Below are 19,599 nucleotides of genomic sequence, written 5' to 3'. Positions count from 1 at the left end.
AAAATATATCTTTTGGTTTCTGAGTACCACTAGCTCCAGTCCAAGTGCACAACACTCCCATCTGACTAGTGGCAGCAGTATTGGGTATAGGACATGGCCATCGCCCCAAGTCCTGTGACTAGCTCTACTCCAGGGTGTCGTGAGAGAGAAGGAGGACTGGGTGTGGAGCATTTCTGAGAAGAATTTCATGTTCAATCCCATGACCATCTTTAGGGTAGCTTCACATTCATGGTATCTAAGGAAGAGGATGTTCATACTGGAATGTTCCTCACCTAAGGAAGGAGAAGGATTGACTGTGAGTGCTATGCTCCGTACATATCAGGTAACTTTCCCCCTTATATTAAAGATATTTTACTTAAATCCCATGACTCTAAAGCCTATGTGTCAGTTGTTTTTTTTTTATATCAGAATTTGAAGTATTTCCTAACTAGTTGTGCTGCCATTTGTATCATCTCTTCCCTACAATCTCATCACTGACTATACATTGTGTACAGATGAAACGGAATACTTGAGTCAATCCTTGCATAGTGCCCTAAGGAAATTGATTCCCCAGGTCAGGAGTAAAGGAGGGAGAAGGGGGTGGCATGGGAGGGAGTGGTGGCATATTGATGCTCTGGGGGACAAGAGGGGACTTGTTCTCTTGCCCGCACTGAGTCCTAGAGATGCAGGAAACCTCTACAGATAAATATGTAGAGTTTCTGAGTGAGAAAATCTCATTGCACTTTGGCCTGTTAGAACCCAGGGAGGTAATCAGACCAAATCAGACCGTGGAGACAAAAAGGCTGCATGGCAGAGTTAAGCACCCTTGCCTGGGGCTCCTCTCAAGATTCTCACAGTGCAAATCTCACGGAAGAGATGATGGCCTGTTCCCAAGGGCAGTGCAGACACGGCACTGCTGGGCCACATTCACCAGTCCCGTGGACACTAGACCTGCTGACAAAACTCCCTGTGCCCCATCTCATGTGGGAAGCAAGATGATTTCCCTGTGTCCAAGACTGTCACTTCTGTATCAGAGAGCGCTGCTGTGCCAAACAGGACATAGATGAGAACACAAGACGACCCTGTGATGTCATGTGTGACCAAACACTGTGACCAGCAGGGTTTCAGACATCTAAGCTGACAAGGGACTGATAACACCAAGAACCTTACTGCCTCCATGATATTTTGCAAGCTCCTAGAACACAGGCAATGCCTGGGGGAAGGAGGGAGATTAGGACAGAATGAAATTGTTTCTCCCATTCTGATGGAAGAATCTGAATAGGGAAATTAACTTGATTTATGAGGGAAAATTACATTTCTTTCACTCCTGAGAAACCAGGAGTACGAAACCAGTTTTTCCCTGCTATCAAGGTGGTCCATCTTATTTTAGAAACATTGGAAGGCTTTTCCAGTCACCAGTCATTATAGTCATAATATTTGATCATCTGTATATTTTCTTAGGATCTCATCATTTACTGCTTTCTATTCTAGGGATCTTTATGACATTGTAATATTTCAATTTAAGCGATAAAGGCTTGAGAGCCAAAAAAGTACAGATATTCTTATGCAAACCAAAGCACATAGAAAGCACCACCTTGCCTCCAAAAAAAAGAGTTTATTTTGTCAACTTAAAAAACTATCTTACCTTTATCTATTTGAGGTTTTGATTTTTCCATAACTGAGATTGATAATTGACTTCTAGACTCTGGAAGACATGGAGAGAAGCTGAGAGTGGAATTGGATGAAGGAGAGTATCTGTCATATCTGTACCTGTATAAAAAGAACATGTTCTTGGTGATAGACCCATTAACGTAATATATATATTATGTACATGCTCTGCAGACAACTCATCCAGGCATTAACTGAGGTTACAGCTATCTTGGAATCTGAATCACCAAATCAAGCCAGCATTTAACAGCAGAATTTGCTGCAGAGGTAGACTGCGGTTCTGGTTCATGAGTTTCCTATCATACCTGTCCCTGTCAATTACAGAGTGCAGTAAAAGAAAATAAAAGAATTATTTAAATCATCTTAATATAAAATAATAACCACAAATCATCTACTCCGTTGTTGAAAAAGTATCCAACACTTGATAGAAATCATGAATCTCTCTGAGACAGAGCCAAGCAATAATTAAGGCCTTTAGCATAATCTGTTTAGAGTTTGAATTTAGTAGAGCTGCAAGGCTCAATCTAGAGAAAGGATAATGATACATGGGCTTCTTGAATCATTATCTAGGTAATAGTCTGCTTTTTCCACAATTTAGTAATCCAGCTACAACTTGTTTCTAATTCCAGTCCTTCCTCCACTGATGGAGCTATGATGGCAGCCAGGCTGGAGACTGAAGGGCCAGAGTAGGCCGAGGCTATCTACAGTCCTCTGCTCCACGCCACCCAGGGTGACCTTCAGCCAAGTTCTCAGCTCCATCTGGACCCTTCAGGGAAGAGGTACATAGTACAAAGGTCTCCTAACATCATCGTCATTCTCATTTTGTTTTGGTGCTATATGACTATGTGTCTGGCCATCACAGTAATGTTATTTGAGATGCCAATCATAGAATCTCATTTATTCAGCATGGTAAGGAAAACATGTACTGAGTAGTTAAAATATTCAAATGGTCAACAAAAGGGTTACCTTACCTCCCTTTTGTGCACCCTATGCCTCAGTGGGTCTACAGATTCCCCTGAGAAAGGAGGATCTTTGGTACACACATTTTATGTGAATGTTTTAAGGGAGGAGGTTCACAGTTGTCATCATTCACCAAATGGTTCCCTGACCAAAATAGGTTAAGAACCATTTCAAAAGGGTAGCTATTTCCAATTTTTAACTATACAGAACACGTGTTATTGAAATCATAGTAAATATAATTCTGATTAATTAACAGGGACAGAGACACCATGGACTGTTATAATGACTCAAGGCTATTAAAGTGAGCATCAATGGTGATTATGTAGCATTTTATAAAAAATTTAATTTGAACATTCTCAGTTCCTTTTGTCAAAAGCTAACTGTTGCAAGCATGATAATTATTTAGGTTTTGAATAAATAGACTCATGTAAGTGCCTCTTTGTCACCAAATTTTATCTGTGACATTCTAAAAATTATTTGTTTTCAGTTTAGTTGTAAAATGAGGGCTACAGATGGCATCTGTGCCCATTTAGACTCTGTTGGACAAAAAGACAAAAAAAGTGATTGAACAGAGGACCAAGGGTATAGGTGCTTTAGTTCTGATCTACACTAATGGGATAGGACTCTGATGCAGGAAATTATATAGCAGTCTCCTAAACAGTCTCCCTGCCTCCGTATTCACCCACTAAAATCAATTCTTCAGCAGTAGTCAGTGTGATCCCTTAAAAATCTAAGTCAGATGGGGGCCAGTGTTGTGGTGCAGCAGGTGAAGCTGCTGCTTAGGCTGCCGTATCAGAGGGCCACGATTATAACATGCAGAAACCAGGGGCTAGAAAGATTAAGTAACATGCCTAAGGACACATGGAAGAGTTGCTGATCTCCTGCAGAGAATTAAGTCTAGAGCCAAGGATTTATTTATCCTAGGTGACTGCTTCAAATTTTTAATTTTTGTAGTAGAGGAACTATTTTTCCCCTGAGCATATACTGGCGGCCCAATGAATGAGACAGACTGCAGTGCAGGTGAAGCAGGGTTTAAACATATTGGAGACTCACTTGCTCAGCTTTCTCTTTTCCCTCCTTCTTACCCGTCAGTCCCCTATCACACCTCTGCAGAGTCTCAATGATGCAAGCAAACTCCTACCTTGTGGAAAGGATGCCAAAGAGGTGTTCAAAGAGCAACAGAAGTGCCAAACCACAGCTCCCTCTCTAACCAAAAATGAAGGTGTCAGGGAAAGCTCCAAATAGATAGGAAGGCTCCCATTTAAAGATTCTTGGGGCCAGCAGCTGTGTATAGTAGGCTAAGCCTCCAGGTTTGTGTCCTGGATTTTCCTTTGCTGATCCAATTATCCGCTAATGGCCTGGGAAAGCCATTAGTGAAAAAGTGAAAGATGGAAGTGAAAGATGGCCCAAGTGTTTGGCCCTTGCACCCATTTGGGAGACCCAGAAGAAGCTCCTGGCTTCAGATCAGCCCAGCTCCAGTCATTGCAGTCATTTTGGGAGTGAACCAGCAGATGGAAGATCTTTCTTTCTGTCTCTCTCTCTGTCTGTAACTCTACCTCTCAATTAATTTTTTTTTAATTCTAAAAAAAAAAAAAAAAGATTTTGTGTCTTGCCTTTAAAGATTGGCTAAGGAACAAAAAATTGGACTGCACTGATATATATGACCTAGGAATTAAGTCTCTCTAGCTCTAAAATGTCAATGATACAATGACCTAGAACTGACAGTAATCAAAATATCATCTGAAGTGTACTTTTTACAAATACTCTCCTGCTTTGGATCGTTTTGCTAGTCATTTTTCTTAGCTAGCAAAAGGTAAGCCCCTAACTGGGGAATGGCATGGATACATATGAAGGGTGTTGCATGGGAAGTCTGAAGATCTGCTTTAGGGCCCTGGTTCCATAATTAGAAGACACTGACCCTTGACCAAGTCACCAAACTCTCCAAGTTGTGGGCCTCAGCTCTACAACAAAATATATGATAAACTAGCGCGTATATCAAAGTTGCTGTCAGGATAAAAATATTAAAATAATATTATATTAAAATAATAAAACAAACAAATAATAAAATAAAGGTGAGAATCTTTGGAATTACTACCGTGTAAAGTATCAACAAAAGTGCCAAGAGTAGACTTCAGGATTACTAGGACATAGATACTACATTTCAATTGATAAAGGCCTATGTGTGACTACTGGGACGTTGAATGGTTGTGTGAGCTATTTTAAACCCCTTACTCCTCAATTATCCATCAGGCAGTGTGCCACAATCCAACATTTATTATTAACAGCATTCATAAATTACCCATGTGATATTTATAACATAATATGACAATTTATTTTTATAGATATATTTGTCTCCACAGCTAAATGCAAGCATTTCAGTTAAAGCATGTTAGTGAAACTTTCCCTTTAATCTTGTTGACATCAATACATATCAATAATTTTTATAGTTATAAAGTCACAAATAATTACAAAAGTATTCTGAAATTCTCTTCAAAGATGTTATAATAAAAATAATATGAATAATTATGATAGTTTAAGCTTAATTTTAAGTAACCAATTTTAATCATAAAAGGGAGAAATGCAATGGTTGGATAAGAAAAAAAGGTGACTGCTTTAGACTTACTGTTCCATGAAGAACTGAGGCATTGCAATGAACAATGTTCCAACTCCCATGATTAGGCACCCTGCTCCAATTATTTTTGGCCTGTGAAGTTTGGCTCCAAAGTAACTAACAAATGTTATAACTAAGAGATTCCCTGGAGGAAAAAGAAGAAAGCATTTTAAGTTAGAAAACTTAAAAAAATCCAGCAGTATAATTGCATGTATGAATGTACACAGCAGGCCTAGTGATGTTTTGTTTTTATAAAACCACCTGCCCATCATTTTCCCATTTTACCTTTCTGTTCTTTCATCTGGGATGACAAAATCTCTAATATTCATTACTTCAACGACCTCATCCCTTTGTCAAAATATATTAATTGCCATTCCTCCATCTCATTGCACCCAACCTTGTCCTCTTAAAATGTTTTATAACATCAAATTGTAGAAGGTTTCTTTTAGTCACTGTTAAATTTTACTTAGAGTTTCTGAAATAAAATAATTACTCTTCCTTCCTTCATATTTTTCTATTAAAATTTCTGTTAGTTTTATAATTGCTTTTGAAACATACAGTGCATCTCAGTCTAGTTGATATCCCCTATAAAAAAGAAAATTCGCACACCTGTACCTAGTTTTGAATGAAATCAAATGATGAAACTCATATTCATATAAATGACACTTTATAATACATCTATAGGCTTTTTCCAAAAAAGGCCAAATAGAAATAAAAATGACATGACATATAAAAATTTAGGCATCTATATGTCCATTATAAAAACTCAATGCTCACCTATAAAGCAAATTTTATGAAATACAAAAATTGCCATAAAATATGCCCATCAATCTGTTTGTTAAAAAATAATTACAGAGCACGGGAATTTTTGAGGGTTGGAATTACGTCTTTCTAAAATGTTTCTATTGAAGCATGTGATAAATCAGTTTTAGTTGAAGACTGATTAAACATGTTTCAAGGAAGATTTCTCACGCTTTGCCATGCATAAAAATTACTGGAAGGAGGCAGTGAGGGAAGCGGAAACTTGTTAAAAACGCAGATTCTTGGCAGATCCCAAGAGTTTTGGATTCCATGGATCTGGGGGTAAGCCAAGAAATCTGCATTTCTAATGCTAGCTTAAATGTGTTGCTGAGGTTCCTTTCCGGAACACACATTGATAAACATGGTTTGGGGTTTTAGATTGGAAGGATTCTTAATGTTTCAGATATTTTCATTTGGGATATTTAGTTTTTAAGAAGTGTTCTGCTTTCTAGACGTCAATAAGTTCCCAGCAATTAATTATTATGGCTAATGGGTGGCCGTGCTTTGAAGTTCTTGATGTTCTCGGTTTTCTAGCAAGATTCTGTTTCCTTCCATCTGTAAGCAATCACCAAATTTCCTACTGTTTAGTCACATCTCCAGCTTTAGTCAATTGGAAAAAGAGCAGTAATTTTTAAAGCCTTGAGCATAACAATAGAGATATTGAGAAAAGTAGCCTGAGGCTTTGTGAGTCTAAGAAGAATTTGTGTTCTTATTTTAAAAAAAAAAATTAAGCATGATATTTCCAATTTGACATTTAAGCATTCAGAAGACATTTTCTATCTCGTTATATCAATAATTTTGTCCACACTTTTGGGCATGTGCCACAGTAAAGGAAGCAAAATGAAGGGAAAGCTGACTTAGGTTACAGAGAATCCCCGCCCACCTCTACCTATCTTCCATCAACAACTCACAAGGACTCATATCTGCAAGATGTGTCTGTGCTACTTCACAAGTGTGCCAAATAGAAGATGATACCTTTCCAGCATCTGAAATAGTTATAGGAGTTTTTGCTTCCTTTACTTAGTATCTTTTCTGAGTTCTTAGGAGGTACACTTGGAAAATAGATGGTGATAAATAACCTTAAAAACCAGATATCAAAATTACCCAACACCTACTCTCATTAGTCTTTGAAAAAAGACAACAGGTCCAAGACTTTTACAGACGTGTTTCATCGGATTTTCAACAAATAGCAGTGGGTGTCTGGTATGACATAAAGTATCACTTGGGACACATGTATCCCATATGGAAGAGCCTGAATTTGAGTCCCACCTTCACTCCTCTTTCCAGCTTCCTGCTAATTCACTCCCTTCGAGGCAACAGGTGATGGATCATTCTTGGGTCCCTGCCATCCATGTGGGAAACCTGGATTGAATTCCAGCTCCTAGCTTCAGTCTGGGACATCTCGGGTTGTTGTGGGCATTTGTGGAGTAATCCAGCAGAAGAGGGATCTCTCTCCCTTCCTCTCAAATTTTAAAAAAGCCGAAGGAACAGAATGTCTCTCCCTTACACACATACACACACACATTCACACAATTGCATAGAATAGAAAAGAAGGCTACCCATGTCAGCTTGTAAGATTACTAATCCATTGAAGTGAAAAGTAGAAAAGATAATACAAGAAAGGCCATTAGAGCCCAAGCTTAATTATAGATATAAATATAAGAATCTGAAACAAAAAATAGTAAACTGAATAGTATATAAAAATATCTCAACCAAGCAGAGTTTATTTCACGAGTACAAGGGTACCACCAAAGAAGACTTTTAAAAAAATCTATTAGTTAAATCACTATGTAACTGATGGAAGGAGAATAACTCCATGTGTACCTTAATAGTTGTAGTAAAACCACTCTATAGAGTTAATCGCTCATGTATAATAATAAAATCTGAGAAAACCAACTTTTAAAATGTTTCAATAAAAACCATGCAGCAAGCCTATGTATTGTTTCACAGTGAAGTTTTGAACTATTTGCATTTAGTCAAATGGAAAAGAATGCCTATTGTCAATGCTTCTGTTCAATATAGTAATATAGCCAATGCAATAAAGCAAGAATAAGAACTAACAGATCTAAGACTTAAAAAAATATATACATTGTCTTCTCTTCTGGCAATACCATGGTCTATTCAGAAAATTTGACAGTTTCTATGGTCAATTAAAATTAACAGAAGCTCAACAATTATGCTGTATACAGTTAATATTTAAACAGCAATATTGTTCCTAAATCACAGGAATCATAAATAGGAAATTTAACAAAAATCCTTTTAATAACAATAAAAACTTTAAATATGGAATAACAATAAAAATTGTAAATCTAACTATTAGTAATATATTTAGAGAAAAATTGCAAAAAGTTGAAAGCTATAAAACAAAAAGTCTGATCAAATGGAGAATTATACTGTGTTCCTATATGGGAAGACTATCATAAAATATCAATTATATGATCTGATCCACAAATTCTTGCAATTTCAATCATATTCAAATAGAATATTTCCAACAATTTCTTCCTGAACACCCAAGAAAAAATTTGAAAAGTAAAGCTGGAGATTTTCCTACATGATAGGAAAGCTAATTAAAAAATTATAATCATTAAGACATTCTTCTATTGAGTCATGGATAAACACACTTAAATAGATTTACACCAAAGTTGTAAATTACCATATGACAAAGAGGGCATTAGTAATAATTGAGGCCAAATATATATTCAATTAGTGCACACTGTAGTTAGTTAGATCAAAATAAATGAATTCCCACATCATACCATACCATTTAAATTCTTTTTTTTTTTTTTTTTTTTTTGACAGGCAGAGTGGATGGTGAGAGAGAGAGACAAAGGTCTTCCTTTGCTGTTGGTTCACCCTCCAAAGGCCACCACACCGCGCTGATGCGATGGCAGGAGCCAGGTACTTATCCTGGTCTCCCATGGGGTGCAGGAGCCAAGGACTTGGGCCATCCTCCACTGTACTCCAGGGCCACAGCAGAGAGCTGGCCTGGAAGAAGGGCAACTGGGACAGAATCTGGTGCCGCGACCGGGACTAGAACCCGGTGTGCTGGCGCCGTAAGGCAGAGGATTAGCCTAGTGAGCCACAGTGCCGGCACCATTTAAATTCTATTTCAAGTTGGTTAAATACTAAATACTGGCCAGCGCCACAGCTCAATAGGCTAATCCTCCGCCTAGTGGGCCCGGCACACAGGGTTCTAGTCCTGGTCGGGGCACCAGATTCTGTCCCGGTTGCCCCTCTTCCAGGCCAGCTCTCTGCTGTGGTCAGGGAGGGCAGTGGAGGATGGCCCAAGTGCTTGGGCCCTGCACCCACATGGGAGACCAGGAGAAGCACCTGGCTCCTGGCTTTGGATCAGCGCGATGCGCCGGCCGCAGCGGCCATTGGAGGGTGAACCAACGGCAAAGGAAGACCTTTCTGTCTCTCTCTCTCACTGTCCACTCTGCCTGTTAAAAAAAAAATAATACTAAATACTAAAATTTAAAAAAAAAAGCAAAACTTTTAAATATAGAGAAGAAAGAACACAGAGAAATATTTGCAGCAAAGAATTAGTATCTGGAAATATTAGGTTGTTATATGATAAGCCTTATCTTTTCCTGGTAACTGTCATTTTTAGAAGAGTTTTATTGTATTAAAAACTACTTAGAGGAGAACTTGGGTTTCCAGTATGTAGGCATTAGGTGATAATGCCAAGAGATGTTCAGAAATAAAGGACATTGTTTTATTTAACAGTAACTGAGAGCTAGAAAAGGAGAGGGGCAGTATGTCCAGAGCCCTGGAAGGAAGGAATATGGGAAAAGACAAAAAGACCACGTTAGGATTATGGTCAGGAAACTCACTTGTCTAGAGATACATGTAAATAACTACAGCCAATCTATGATGTTAGTGATAAAAGTTTTCAATGGAAGTTATTAAGAGAACTATATGTCATTTATGGCGTATAGCCTCCAATGAATAATTCTGTATTGAGAACAGTCTAGAATAATGACTAAGAATGTGAAATTATATCCTGGCCCCTACAAATGAAAACTAAGTACCTTCTACCAAATATAGACACATTTAAGTTGTACTGGGACTTGGGAATCCAAGAAAAACTTTGGACAAGATCATTTCTATGTTTCTTTAGCACTAAAATGTTTTTACAATATAATCTGGATTGAGAAAAAAAGTATTACTTGACATTTAATTTTCTCTGCTCAAATCTGGTTCTTTCTGCAAATCTGCTTTATTCTTTCAATTTGCACCAGCTGCCCCTACATAATTAATCTCTCATAATGTATGAGTCACTCATACCTTGACTTCCCATGGCCTCCCATTCAGTTCAGGGCCATTAGAAGGGCAGGTGTAAGGAACAAATCAACCACCCAGGCCTGTCTACAGAGCCTACATAAGGGAGTGATGTGCTCTGATATTGCTGAATCTTGCTATACAAAGTGTGGTTCAAAAACATCACCATCATCTGGGAGCTTGTTAGCAATGTAGAATCATATCCTCTCTATACAGGATCAGCATCTGCATTTTAACAAGGCTCTGGTCATCTGTAGGAATTGTAAGGCCATTTTAAAAACTATTCTGGATTTTATTAAGAAAATATTTTTGTGCTGAGTGTAGGTCAGCTTTTTAAGACTTCCACTAACACAACAGTGCAAAGTAGATATCAGGACAGCTCCATGTTTACAACTGGCAGCTGGACTTGAAACACTTTGTCAGGTTTTCATACAAATTACAGAATTAAAGTACCCAGATTTATTATAAAATATTTTCTGTAAATTTAGTACAGTATCAATAATTCTGCTAGGATATGAAGGGAAACATGAGAATTCATTATTTTTAAACCTTTTTTCCCCTTAGAGAAAACTAAATTCTAACCAGGCAGAACTACAGTTGGCTAAGGTTCAAATGCTGCTTTGCAATTTTTGCTACCTTAGCTTACTCTCCCTTCACTAGTGTCTTTGGATTAAGGAAGATGAGCACTTGATTTATAAATCTCATTTTGGTAGGGTGTTAAGTGATGGATTTGGGAAGCAAAAGCCTGAAGGCAAAAGGATATCTACCAATTTTCTTATTTGTTTTCTGTAAAATTTTGAGTAACAAGTGAAATGTTAAGTTCAAACTAAAAAAAAATTGAACAGATAAAAATATTTGTTAATGTTTCTGAAAACTTATTAGATAAAATTGAAATTGGAACAATGATTTTACTACTGTAGGTATTTGAATTCCAAAAGACTTCAAAGATTGCAAAGGGAACTACTTTGTTTACTTACATAAAAAAAAAACTAAAGCCTCTTAGTAAGTCTATCAATTTGGGACACAGAACAACTGGGATTATAGTCTTACTATTTCCAAAACAGTAACTCAAATCGCTTTCCTTTTTTTTTTTTTTTTTATTTGACAGAGTTAGACAGAGAGAGAGGCAGAGAGAAAGGTCTTCCTTCTGTTGATTCACCCCCCAAACAGCCGCCAGGCCGGAGCTATGCTGATCCGAAGCCAGGAGCCAGTGCTTCTTCCTGGTCTTCCACATGGTTGCAGGCACCCAAGCACTCAGACCATCCTCCACTGCCTTTCCAGGCCACAGCCGAGAGCCGGACTGGAAGAGGAGCAACTGGGACTAGAATCCAGCTCCCATATGGGATGCCAGCGCAGCAGGCAGGGGATTAACCAAGTGAGCCACCACACTGGCCCCTCAAATCACTTTTCTAAAAGGGAATCTACAGTCAATTGCTAGCTAAGGATACCTGTGAGCAGAATTTTTGTTGCTTGCTCTTAGCTGGTAGGAAGCTGTTCTTGTTAATATAATCCATTTTCTAATCTATCTAGACCACCAAGTCCCAAATCCTTTTTTATGGTTTAGCTTCCTAATCATTGCAATACATTATGTAAAAAATTTTAATTTACTTGAAAGGCAAAACAAGAGAGAGACAGAAGACAGACAGACAGACAATGAATGAATCTTCCATCTGCTGATTCATTCCCTAAATGGCCAGAACATTCACAGTTGGATCAGGCTGAAGCTAGGAGCTAGAAATTCCATCACGATGTCCTACATGGTGACAGAGCCCAAGGACCTGGGCCATCTCCCACAGCTGGCCACTTAACCCAGTACACTGTGGCACCAACCCCTGCAGTAAATTCTCAGAGGGTTCCTTTGGGTTCTCCCATATTTCCTAAATTGAATCACAGTACTCCCAGCATATATTACTCTTCTGTACAGACACTTGTCGTATGTTTATGACTCGAAACAGCTACCAGCATGTGATGAAGGTACTCTTTCCCGGGAAAGTCTTTCATTCTGATTGGGAGCCCTGAATTGTGTGTGTGTGTCATACAATAGTAAACACCTGGGGCAGAAAACGTATTGCTAGTTGTGCTGAGAAAGCGAACTACCTCTACAATGGCACAAAGTTTTGGCAAATTCTGTTTCAAAAAAGGTTTTACAAGTTGGATCCCAGCAGAAGAGAGCATGCAGAGAGGGTATCATGCAGGCATGCCTAGGATTAAAGTCAGCCATGTGCAATACCTACCAATTTCAAAACTACCATCAATCACTCCCACCAGTGAGGAGGGAATATCAAACCTTCTCTCTATCTGAGTGATGGTGCTCTTCAGATAGCCTTCGGCCAATGCTTTTGCAAAGTAAACAAAAGACAAGGCCCCCAGGAACATCTGGAAAACAGGGTAGATCACACTTAGTCGGACTGCATTTTAAGAAAAAACTGTAAACCTACTAATCAGACAGACAAGTAAAACACTGAGAACAGTGAATAACATTAAATTTGCTATCAATTATGATTTCTCTCAAGCACTTTTTTTTTCTGACAGGCAGAGTGGACAGTGAGAGAGACAGACAGAGAGAAAGGTCTTCCTTTTTGCTGTTGATTCACCCTCCAATGGCCACCACGGCTGGCGCTCTGCAGCCGGCACACCACGCTGATCCAAAGGCAGGAGCCAGGTGTTTCTCCTGGTCTCCCATGGGGTGCAGGGCCCAAGCACTTGGGCCATCCTCCACTGCCTTCCCGGGCCACAGCAGAGAGCTGGACTGGAAGAAGGGCAACTGGGATAGAATCCGGCGCCCCGACCGGGACTAGAACCTAGTGTGCCAGCACCGCTAGGTGGAGGATTAGCCTAGTGAGCTGAGGCACCAGCCTCTCTCAAGCACTTTTATAGGTTGCCTTCAGCCTGGAGCTCAGGTAGAGTCCTCCAAATTCAAACACTCTTAGAATTCAAAGTGTTTATTGGTTTTCATTCAAAATGAAAGTTGAATTTTCTTTTTGTACCTTTTGCCCCCTGTCTCCCAAGGTCATTCCAATGAGTCTAACTTTGAAAAGATCAGTGTATGGTAAGGCAAGGAGAGGAAGGGTCCATCTATACAGAGGAAAATACCACAAATAAGAACCATAAACAACTCTAGCACTTGTGATTATGTTTTTTACATAATAGAATGAAAAAGTGGAACTACACTTCCTTGTATTTAGGTTCACATTTGTCAAATGCAAACTCAACTTCTTTCTCAATATAAAACATTTTTAAAAATATGGGTTATATGGTTTGTAAGGCATGGGTCTGAGATGAAGTAGCCAAGGAACAGTTTAGCATGTATACGAAACAAACTAATATTTCTTGAGTGAATATTTAGTATAAAGAAAGAACAGGAGATGAGAGCCAGTAGAAGCTAAGTTCAAAAGCAAGATTTACTATGTAACAATGAAAATCAGCAGATGAACAGAAGGCAAGAGCATTCCACCTCATTCTTTTTTACTCTACCTTTAGCTCACCACAGCATGGTTCTTTTGCCTCTGAGGAAGGATACTCTGTTTCAAATGAAGGACTTCCAACAGGCTGCAATGATTTTTTGCAGAATAACTGGATATTTTCTTTGGATGAAGTATCCATTATGAAAATGTCCTTTGAAGCTGTTCTGTCAAGGTTGATTTTAAAAGTAAAAGAAAAGAAAGCTAACTTGTACACAATTTATTAAATTTTTTATTTCACAGTGAGTTACAATGGTAGAGCTATAATTTAAACTGAAGCTACCTTTCGTTACCACAATAAGTTGGCAAAATTTTTCAATTAAAATCAACCAGGATATTTGATTAGCTAATCCTGCTATTGGAACTCTGTAACCAGCATTCTTTCTCAAGCCCTCCAAGTTTAAGCCTCATTATGGCAAAGAATAAATTTAAATGTTGCCTTTGGAATAAATAACGAGGCAGAATTTTGCAAACTTTGTGGTCTTGCCAGTTTAAACTAGGAAAGGAAGAAGAGGAATTCAACCACTTGAATATTAATTCATTGGAATTAAGTCTCTAAAGCTTTTAAATCCATCTTCTTGGCAGAAATGAACAGAAAAGATGACACTCATCATAGATCCCAGTATAGGACCTCATGATTCCTGCGGCATCCAAAGTGAAAATGAAAATATGGCCAAAACAAAGAGATCCATTCTGTGTATCATTTCAGTTTGAGAAATAAAGCAGCAGTAAGATTATTTCTTGGGTTTAGATTTAATTCAAGGGCAAGTAAGCAAGACTGTACTTTGTGCTCTACAGTAAGAAAGATAGCCTCCCTCCCACACTCAGTTGACTCTCCTCCCTCTTGTCCTGGAGAAACTCTGGTCAGTGTCACATACCCTGACCCAACTTCCTGTTCATATCAATACTTACACATCCCATGCCCTCACTTTCTTAGAATTCCACATGGCCTGATATATGCCTGATAAGCTAATGCGAGTAAAACAACTAAAAAAAAAGAAGTAATTTCTGGGTCTCCTTAATGGTCCTCAGATGATATAATTGTTCAATGATAGAGATATTCTACATCCTCATTACACCAACTACAGGAATGTTACCAGGATTAAAATTTCATGTATTATGGTAGGAACTTGAGGGGTTTATTCTGCCTACGTGTACACCATCTTGATTTTATGAAGTGCTTGTTTTGTGTTTACTAAGCCTTAACCTTCATAGTCTGGATTCATAAATAATATTAGGACCTAGAAAATGCAGTAACAATTTTACAAACAATTTATTGCAACCAATAAAGTTAAGCATCATAAGAGGAAAACAGTTTAAATTTAGACTTGCTTCTTTCAGGGATTTGTAAAACAATGGGATAAAAGGCCTGGTTTTAAATTTATATAGTTAGAATTTTTTTAAAAATGGACAAAGAAAAGTAAACAAAACAAAGCTAAAAATCTAAACAAAACAGATTTGTTAATTCCAATCATCAAAAGACAAAGAAAAATACTAATGAGACAAAAATGGGTGTTTAGGAGTATAATATACAAAAATTGTATACAATATGCGGAAATAACTCTAAAATCTTGATAAGACAGGTACTTCCCTGGAAAATATTAATTACCTGTACTGACACCAACCAGAAGAGAAAAACAGCCAAAGAGCATATGAACAGAACTACTCTACAACTATTCTCCAAGTTGAGATACTGGGGATAGCTGATGTAGTAGGAGTGCTTGAGCAAGGGACATTCTTTGAGGTAAAATACTAGGCAAAGAAAAGAGCTAACTATTCATTGGACAAAATTTAAAATGCCTTCCTTATGAAGTCCCATAAAAATAGCACAAACAGGAAAAACTTCAAAAGCAGGTTTTTAAGTTATAAAATCCTCAACAAAATATTAGCAGATACAATTTAACAAATATAACAAGGATTACTGTAAAAATTCAGTAATTGATTAAAAATAGAAATTTTATTTACTCAGTCACCACATGACATGGAGAGCTCAAAATTACATGTCCATTCCTGGCTTTTAAGAAATCTTAAGGAATTAAGAATATAGATTCCCCTTTATCAGCATCTGATATCAACAGTTAACTGTACACATCCACTGAATTACCAGAAGATGAATGCTAAATATGTTCCTTTTCTATAAAACTACTGAGTACTTTTAATTTAATTCCTAGCAAGATCCATTGACTGGTGATGAAATACATCAAAATAGTCAAAGGACCTAAATGTCCAACAAATTATGGTGGATTTATGCTAAGAACTCTTTCTGCAGCCACTGGAGGTTAACGTAAAGAAGTCATTGTAAGTATATAGGTTGACATCACAGAGTTGATTTTTAAAATACATGCTACAAAGCAGCATAAATAACAAACTATGTTATAAAAGACACACACAAATATATATGCATAGAAATATATATATGCATGGAAACAAACCTTCAGGAAGTTTAGAAAAAATGCAAACATTATTTCTGGCTGGTAGCACTGCAGGAGATTTCTTTAAAAATGTTTTATATATCCATATTTTCTATTATTCTATAATGAGCAAATATTTCTTATATGAAAAATATTTTAAAACACTAAAAACAAATGTATCCCCAAGAAAAAACTATATAAAATCAAAAATACTGTAAAACACAAAGTGAGTAACTTTGAATTTACAGTTTAAAATGCAATTCTTTCCCAATAATTACATGACACAATTCAAATTTGCCTACTGTTTTAGGGGTTCAGTTATATTATTTATCATCAACCATAATTTTAAAGCCAGTGTCCAGAAAATGCAAATATTTAATAATAAAATATGCTATCATTTCTAATAAATTTATCTTTAAAAGACTCAATGGGTTAGCAGGAATGCTAATGCCAAAGAGAAAAAATATGTTGAGTATAATGTTTAAAATAATAAACTACCAAAACACAGCATGGAGACACAAAATCACTCTAACAAAAAAAAAATTCACAATAACAAAGAGAAACAGATAATTTGATACTATGTTAGGACAAACTACCACCCAGCTTCACATCGAAACTACATAGTTTTACTTAAAACATTTTATCTCACTGGTTAATGTGCAAATCAATGCATGTATAGTTTGTGAATGTCAAGCTGTCCAGCCCTGTTGAAAACATGGGGAAGAAGTTCAATGACATGAATGAAAGATCCTTGGAACATGCAGGTGCTCCCTCCTCCCCCCCTCCCCGCATCTGCCCTTCCAGAAGCACAGTTAGTACACAGTTATTTTAAAAGACTTATATTTGGCAAGCCTTTAATTGGCCTCCCACTACTTAAATAGATTTTCCCAGGGATAGCCACATGGCAAAGTTTTCATCCAACAAAGTGTGTTGGAATATAACTTATTCTAGAGGTCAAAGAAAAAGGAGCCACGCCACGTCTCTTCATTTCGATCTGAACAAGCTGAATTCTGTGTTCACCTGGATTTGCACATCAGTCCCCCAGTCTTTAGATGAAGAAAGAGCACTGGTGCCCTGGGAGGCTTTCACTTGGATCTGCAGGTGCACTCAAGTCCTGCACTCTGGAACGACTGAGACCCTCTTGAGCAATCAGCGTCCAAGGACTGCTACAGACAAAGTCACAGAGGGAGCTGCTGCCATCCTTCACTTCTCTTGGACACTGACCACGAGGCAAACATCTTTACCAGCATGGCTTCTGGACACCAGGATCCTGCATTCAGATGACCTGAGAAATAACCTCATGGTGCTTGCCAGACAGAAGTCTGATCCCCTCCCCCAATGCACACATACCCAACACAGATAATTATTTGTGCCAGATTCAGATTTAATAAGTGCTAGTGGAGTTTTTTTGTGGCAAGTGATATATGGATATAGATGTAAATATAGAAATACTTTTTCTAATCCTTAATAGCATCCAATAAATTAACATTAAAATTTGCATTTTTTAACATGAGACAGCTCAGGAGCAGCTAAGTGAGTCAGTGAATCCTCAGAATCTATTCAGAGTCAAAACTGGATTTGAGTTTCTCAGACTTCTTGGACCAGACATCTCTCCTATTTGCAGTGAAATCACCAGGGGTCCATCAAGTTCACAGAGAAGTGTTAGGGACCAAAAGCAAGTATGTTGCAGATAAGGGGTTTATTAGCTTCTTTCCTGTGAGACTTTGACATGACCGTCACAAGATTCAAAAGAACAGAACCAGATCTTACCTGGAGGTGGTGATCAGAGACAGCCAGTTCCCCAATGTGCACAGCCAGAGGCTGCACCTCAGGAACGCAGATGGAAAGAGGATAGTGAGGTGCACTCCACAGCAATCGGAGCCATTTTGGCAGGTGGGGACAGCCTGGGTAGAGACAGACAAGAGCAAATTAGGAGAAAGCAAAGGGGAAGTACATGTTCTCACTCCTGGGCAATCTCTTCTTTTTCCTCTTTCCAACTGGCCTCTTTTTTTCTGGCAGTCTGCGGAGAATTGGCCACGCTGGCAAGGCCACTGACGTGCGTCTCAGCTTCCAGGGCACAGAAAGAGCTGAAGCCTTTGAGCCATTTCTTTCCAATTTGCTGCAAGTTTAAGGCTACACGTGATAAAGCTTTCTTTATGGGACAGAGTGAAAAAAGAAAAGCCTGCTTGTGATCTTACTTGCTGATTTCTAGAAAACACAACACTGCAGGGTACGGGGGTAAAGGAAGAGAAGCGGATGAGGGACAGAAGTTTGCAACAAAGATCCCACCTTTTCCTTCCAAGTAGCTTTTAAGCCAGCCTTTCCTTAGGGACATCACTGGGACCCTTTTGTTTTGCTTATTTGTTTGTTTTTGTTCTTTGTTTTACCACTGTTGGGTTAAATCACTGCATGGTTTCCTTTCCTACTGGGATTCTACAATCTGCAGGAAACACCTCTCAGGTCAGATCAAAGCTCTGTAGAGCTCTTTGCAGAAAGAGTTAAATCTCAGAGACATCAGCAGTTGTTGACATCCTCCATTTCTGGGTCTTGAAAAACAAAAAACAAGAAAAATGAAAAAAAGAAAAATCATTGAGTTTCTGACATTGTTTATGCTACCTAATTCCAAAGAAAGAGAACTGCTTGCACAGAAACTTTTCCAAGAAAAACAATTTTAGAGAATTTCCAGCAGTATTAGTTCGCATTAGATTTCCACCAATAATTGAATTAGCTCCCATAATTACCCAAGATTTGTCCCATTCTGAAGTGGCTGTGACACTGGGCTAGACACTTCACTTTGCTCAGCCTCAATTTGTTTCCTCTGTCTAGCAACATTTTTGCTTAAAAACAAAACGAAATGCCTGACAGTTGTCACCCTCATACACACAAAGGGACGGGCGGTCAATATTACAATCACCTTACTAAAAAAGAAAAGAAGAGGATGCTAGGAAAACAGAGTTTATCTTAAACCTTACAAGGAAGCAATAGTATACCCAAACTCTGAGAGACTATTTTATTTTAGAACTCAAATCTGTCTGTGTCATGAGAAGTAAGTGGGCAAACATCTTTAAACATGTTAGATTTTCCAGTGTGCCTGACAGTGCACACTGGCATATTAAAGGGGCAGTTCTATATACCGGTCAAAGGTGCAAGGGGTGTACTTCTCACTAAGAAATATAACTCTCCCCTCAGCATGTAATTTGGTTCCCGACTTCCTAACATAATTCCTTTTCTTATTTCTACAGCTTTCAGTTAAATTTACTATTTTGAACGTGCATTTTTCCTATTTTCACAATATTCAGAGCTTCTTACCAAGGACTGTGCATGGGGTTGTATCTTTCCTTGGTCTCACATTCCACTTTGCCGCTCTAGGCCAGGGATGAGCAAACGTCGTCTATAAAGGGTCAAATAATAAATACTTTAGGTATTT

At 38.1% G+C, this 19,599-nt stretch overlaps 1 protein-coding gene across 5 annotated transcripts in view; it reads right to left on the bottom strand.

Moving 5' to 3' along the window:
* The window catches only part of SLCO1C1 (solute carrier organic anion transporter family member 1C1), a 54,282-nt gene that overhangs the window by 31,481 nt on the left and 3,202 nt on the right, over positions 1 to 19,599 (bottom strand). For 3 of the 5 annotated variants that reach the window (XM_070049452.1, XM_070049453.1, XM_070049454.1), the window contains exons 2-8: positions 19,482 to 19,563; positions 18,462 to 18,718; positions 17,943 to 18,076; positions 13,775 to 13,928; positions 12,535 to 12,676; positions 5,231 to 5,363; positions 1,625 to 1,749 (exon numbers count right to left, since the gene is read on the bottom strand). In XM_070049452.1, the coding sequence (XP_069905553.1) occupies positions 1,625 to 1,749; positions 5,231 to 5,363; positions 12,535 to 12,676; positions 13,775 to 13,903 (529 nt within the window). In that variant the 5' untranslated portion in view covers positions 13,904 to 13,928; positions 17,943 to 18,076; positions 18,462 to 18,718; positions 19,482 to 19,563. Of the gene's footprint in view, positions 1 to 1,624; positions 1,750 to 5,230; positions 5,364 to 12,534; positions 12,677 to 13,774; positions 13,929 to 17,942; positions 18,082 to 18,370; positions 18,441 to 18,461; positions 18,719 to 19,481; positions 19,564 to 19,599 lie in introns of those variants that run through there. The other 2 variants (XM_051850838.2, XM_002712730.5) reach the window with 2 other exon arrangements.

This window comes from Oryctolagus cuniculus, chromosome 9, assembly GCF_964237555.1.
Source record: "Oryctolagus cuniculus chromosome 9, mOryCun1.1, whole genome shotgun sequence".
Lineage (NCBI taxonomy): Eukaryota > Metazoa > Chordata > Mammalia > Lagomorpha > Leporidae > Oryctolagus > Oryctolagus cuniculus.
Note: the sequence above shows the minus strand (reverse complement) of the source record. Positions and strands in the feature narration are given on the sequence as shown.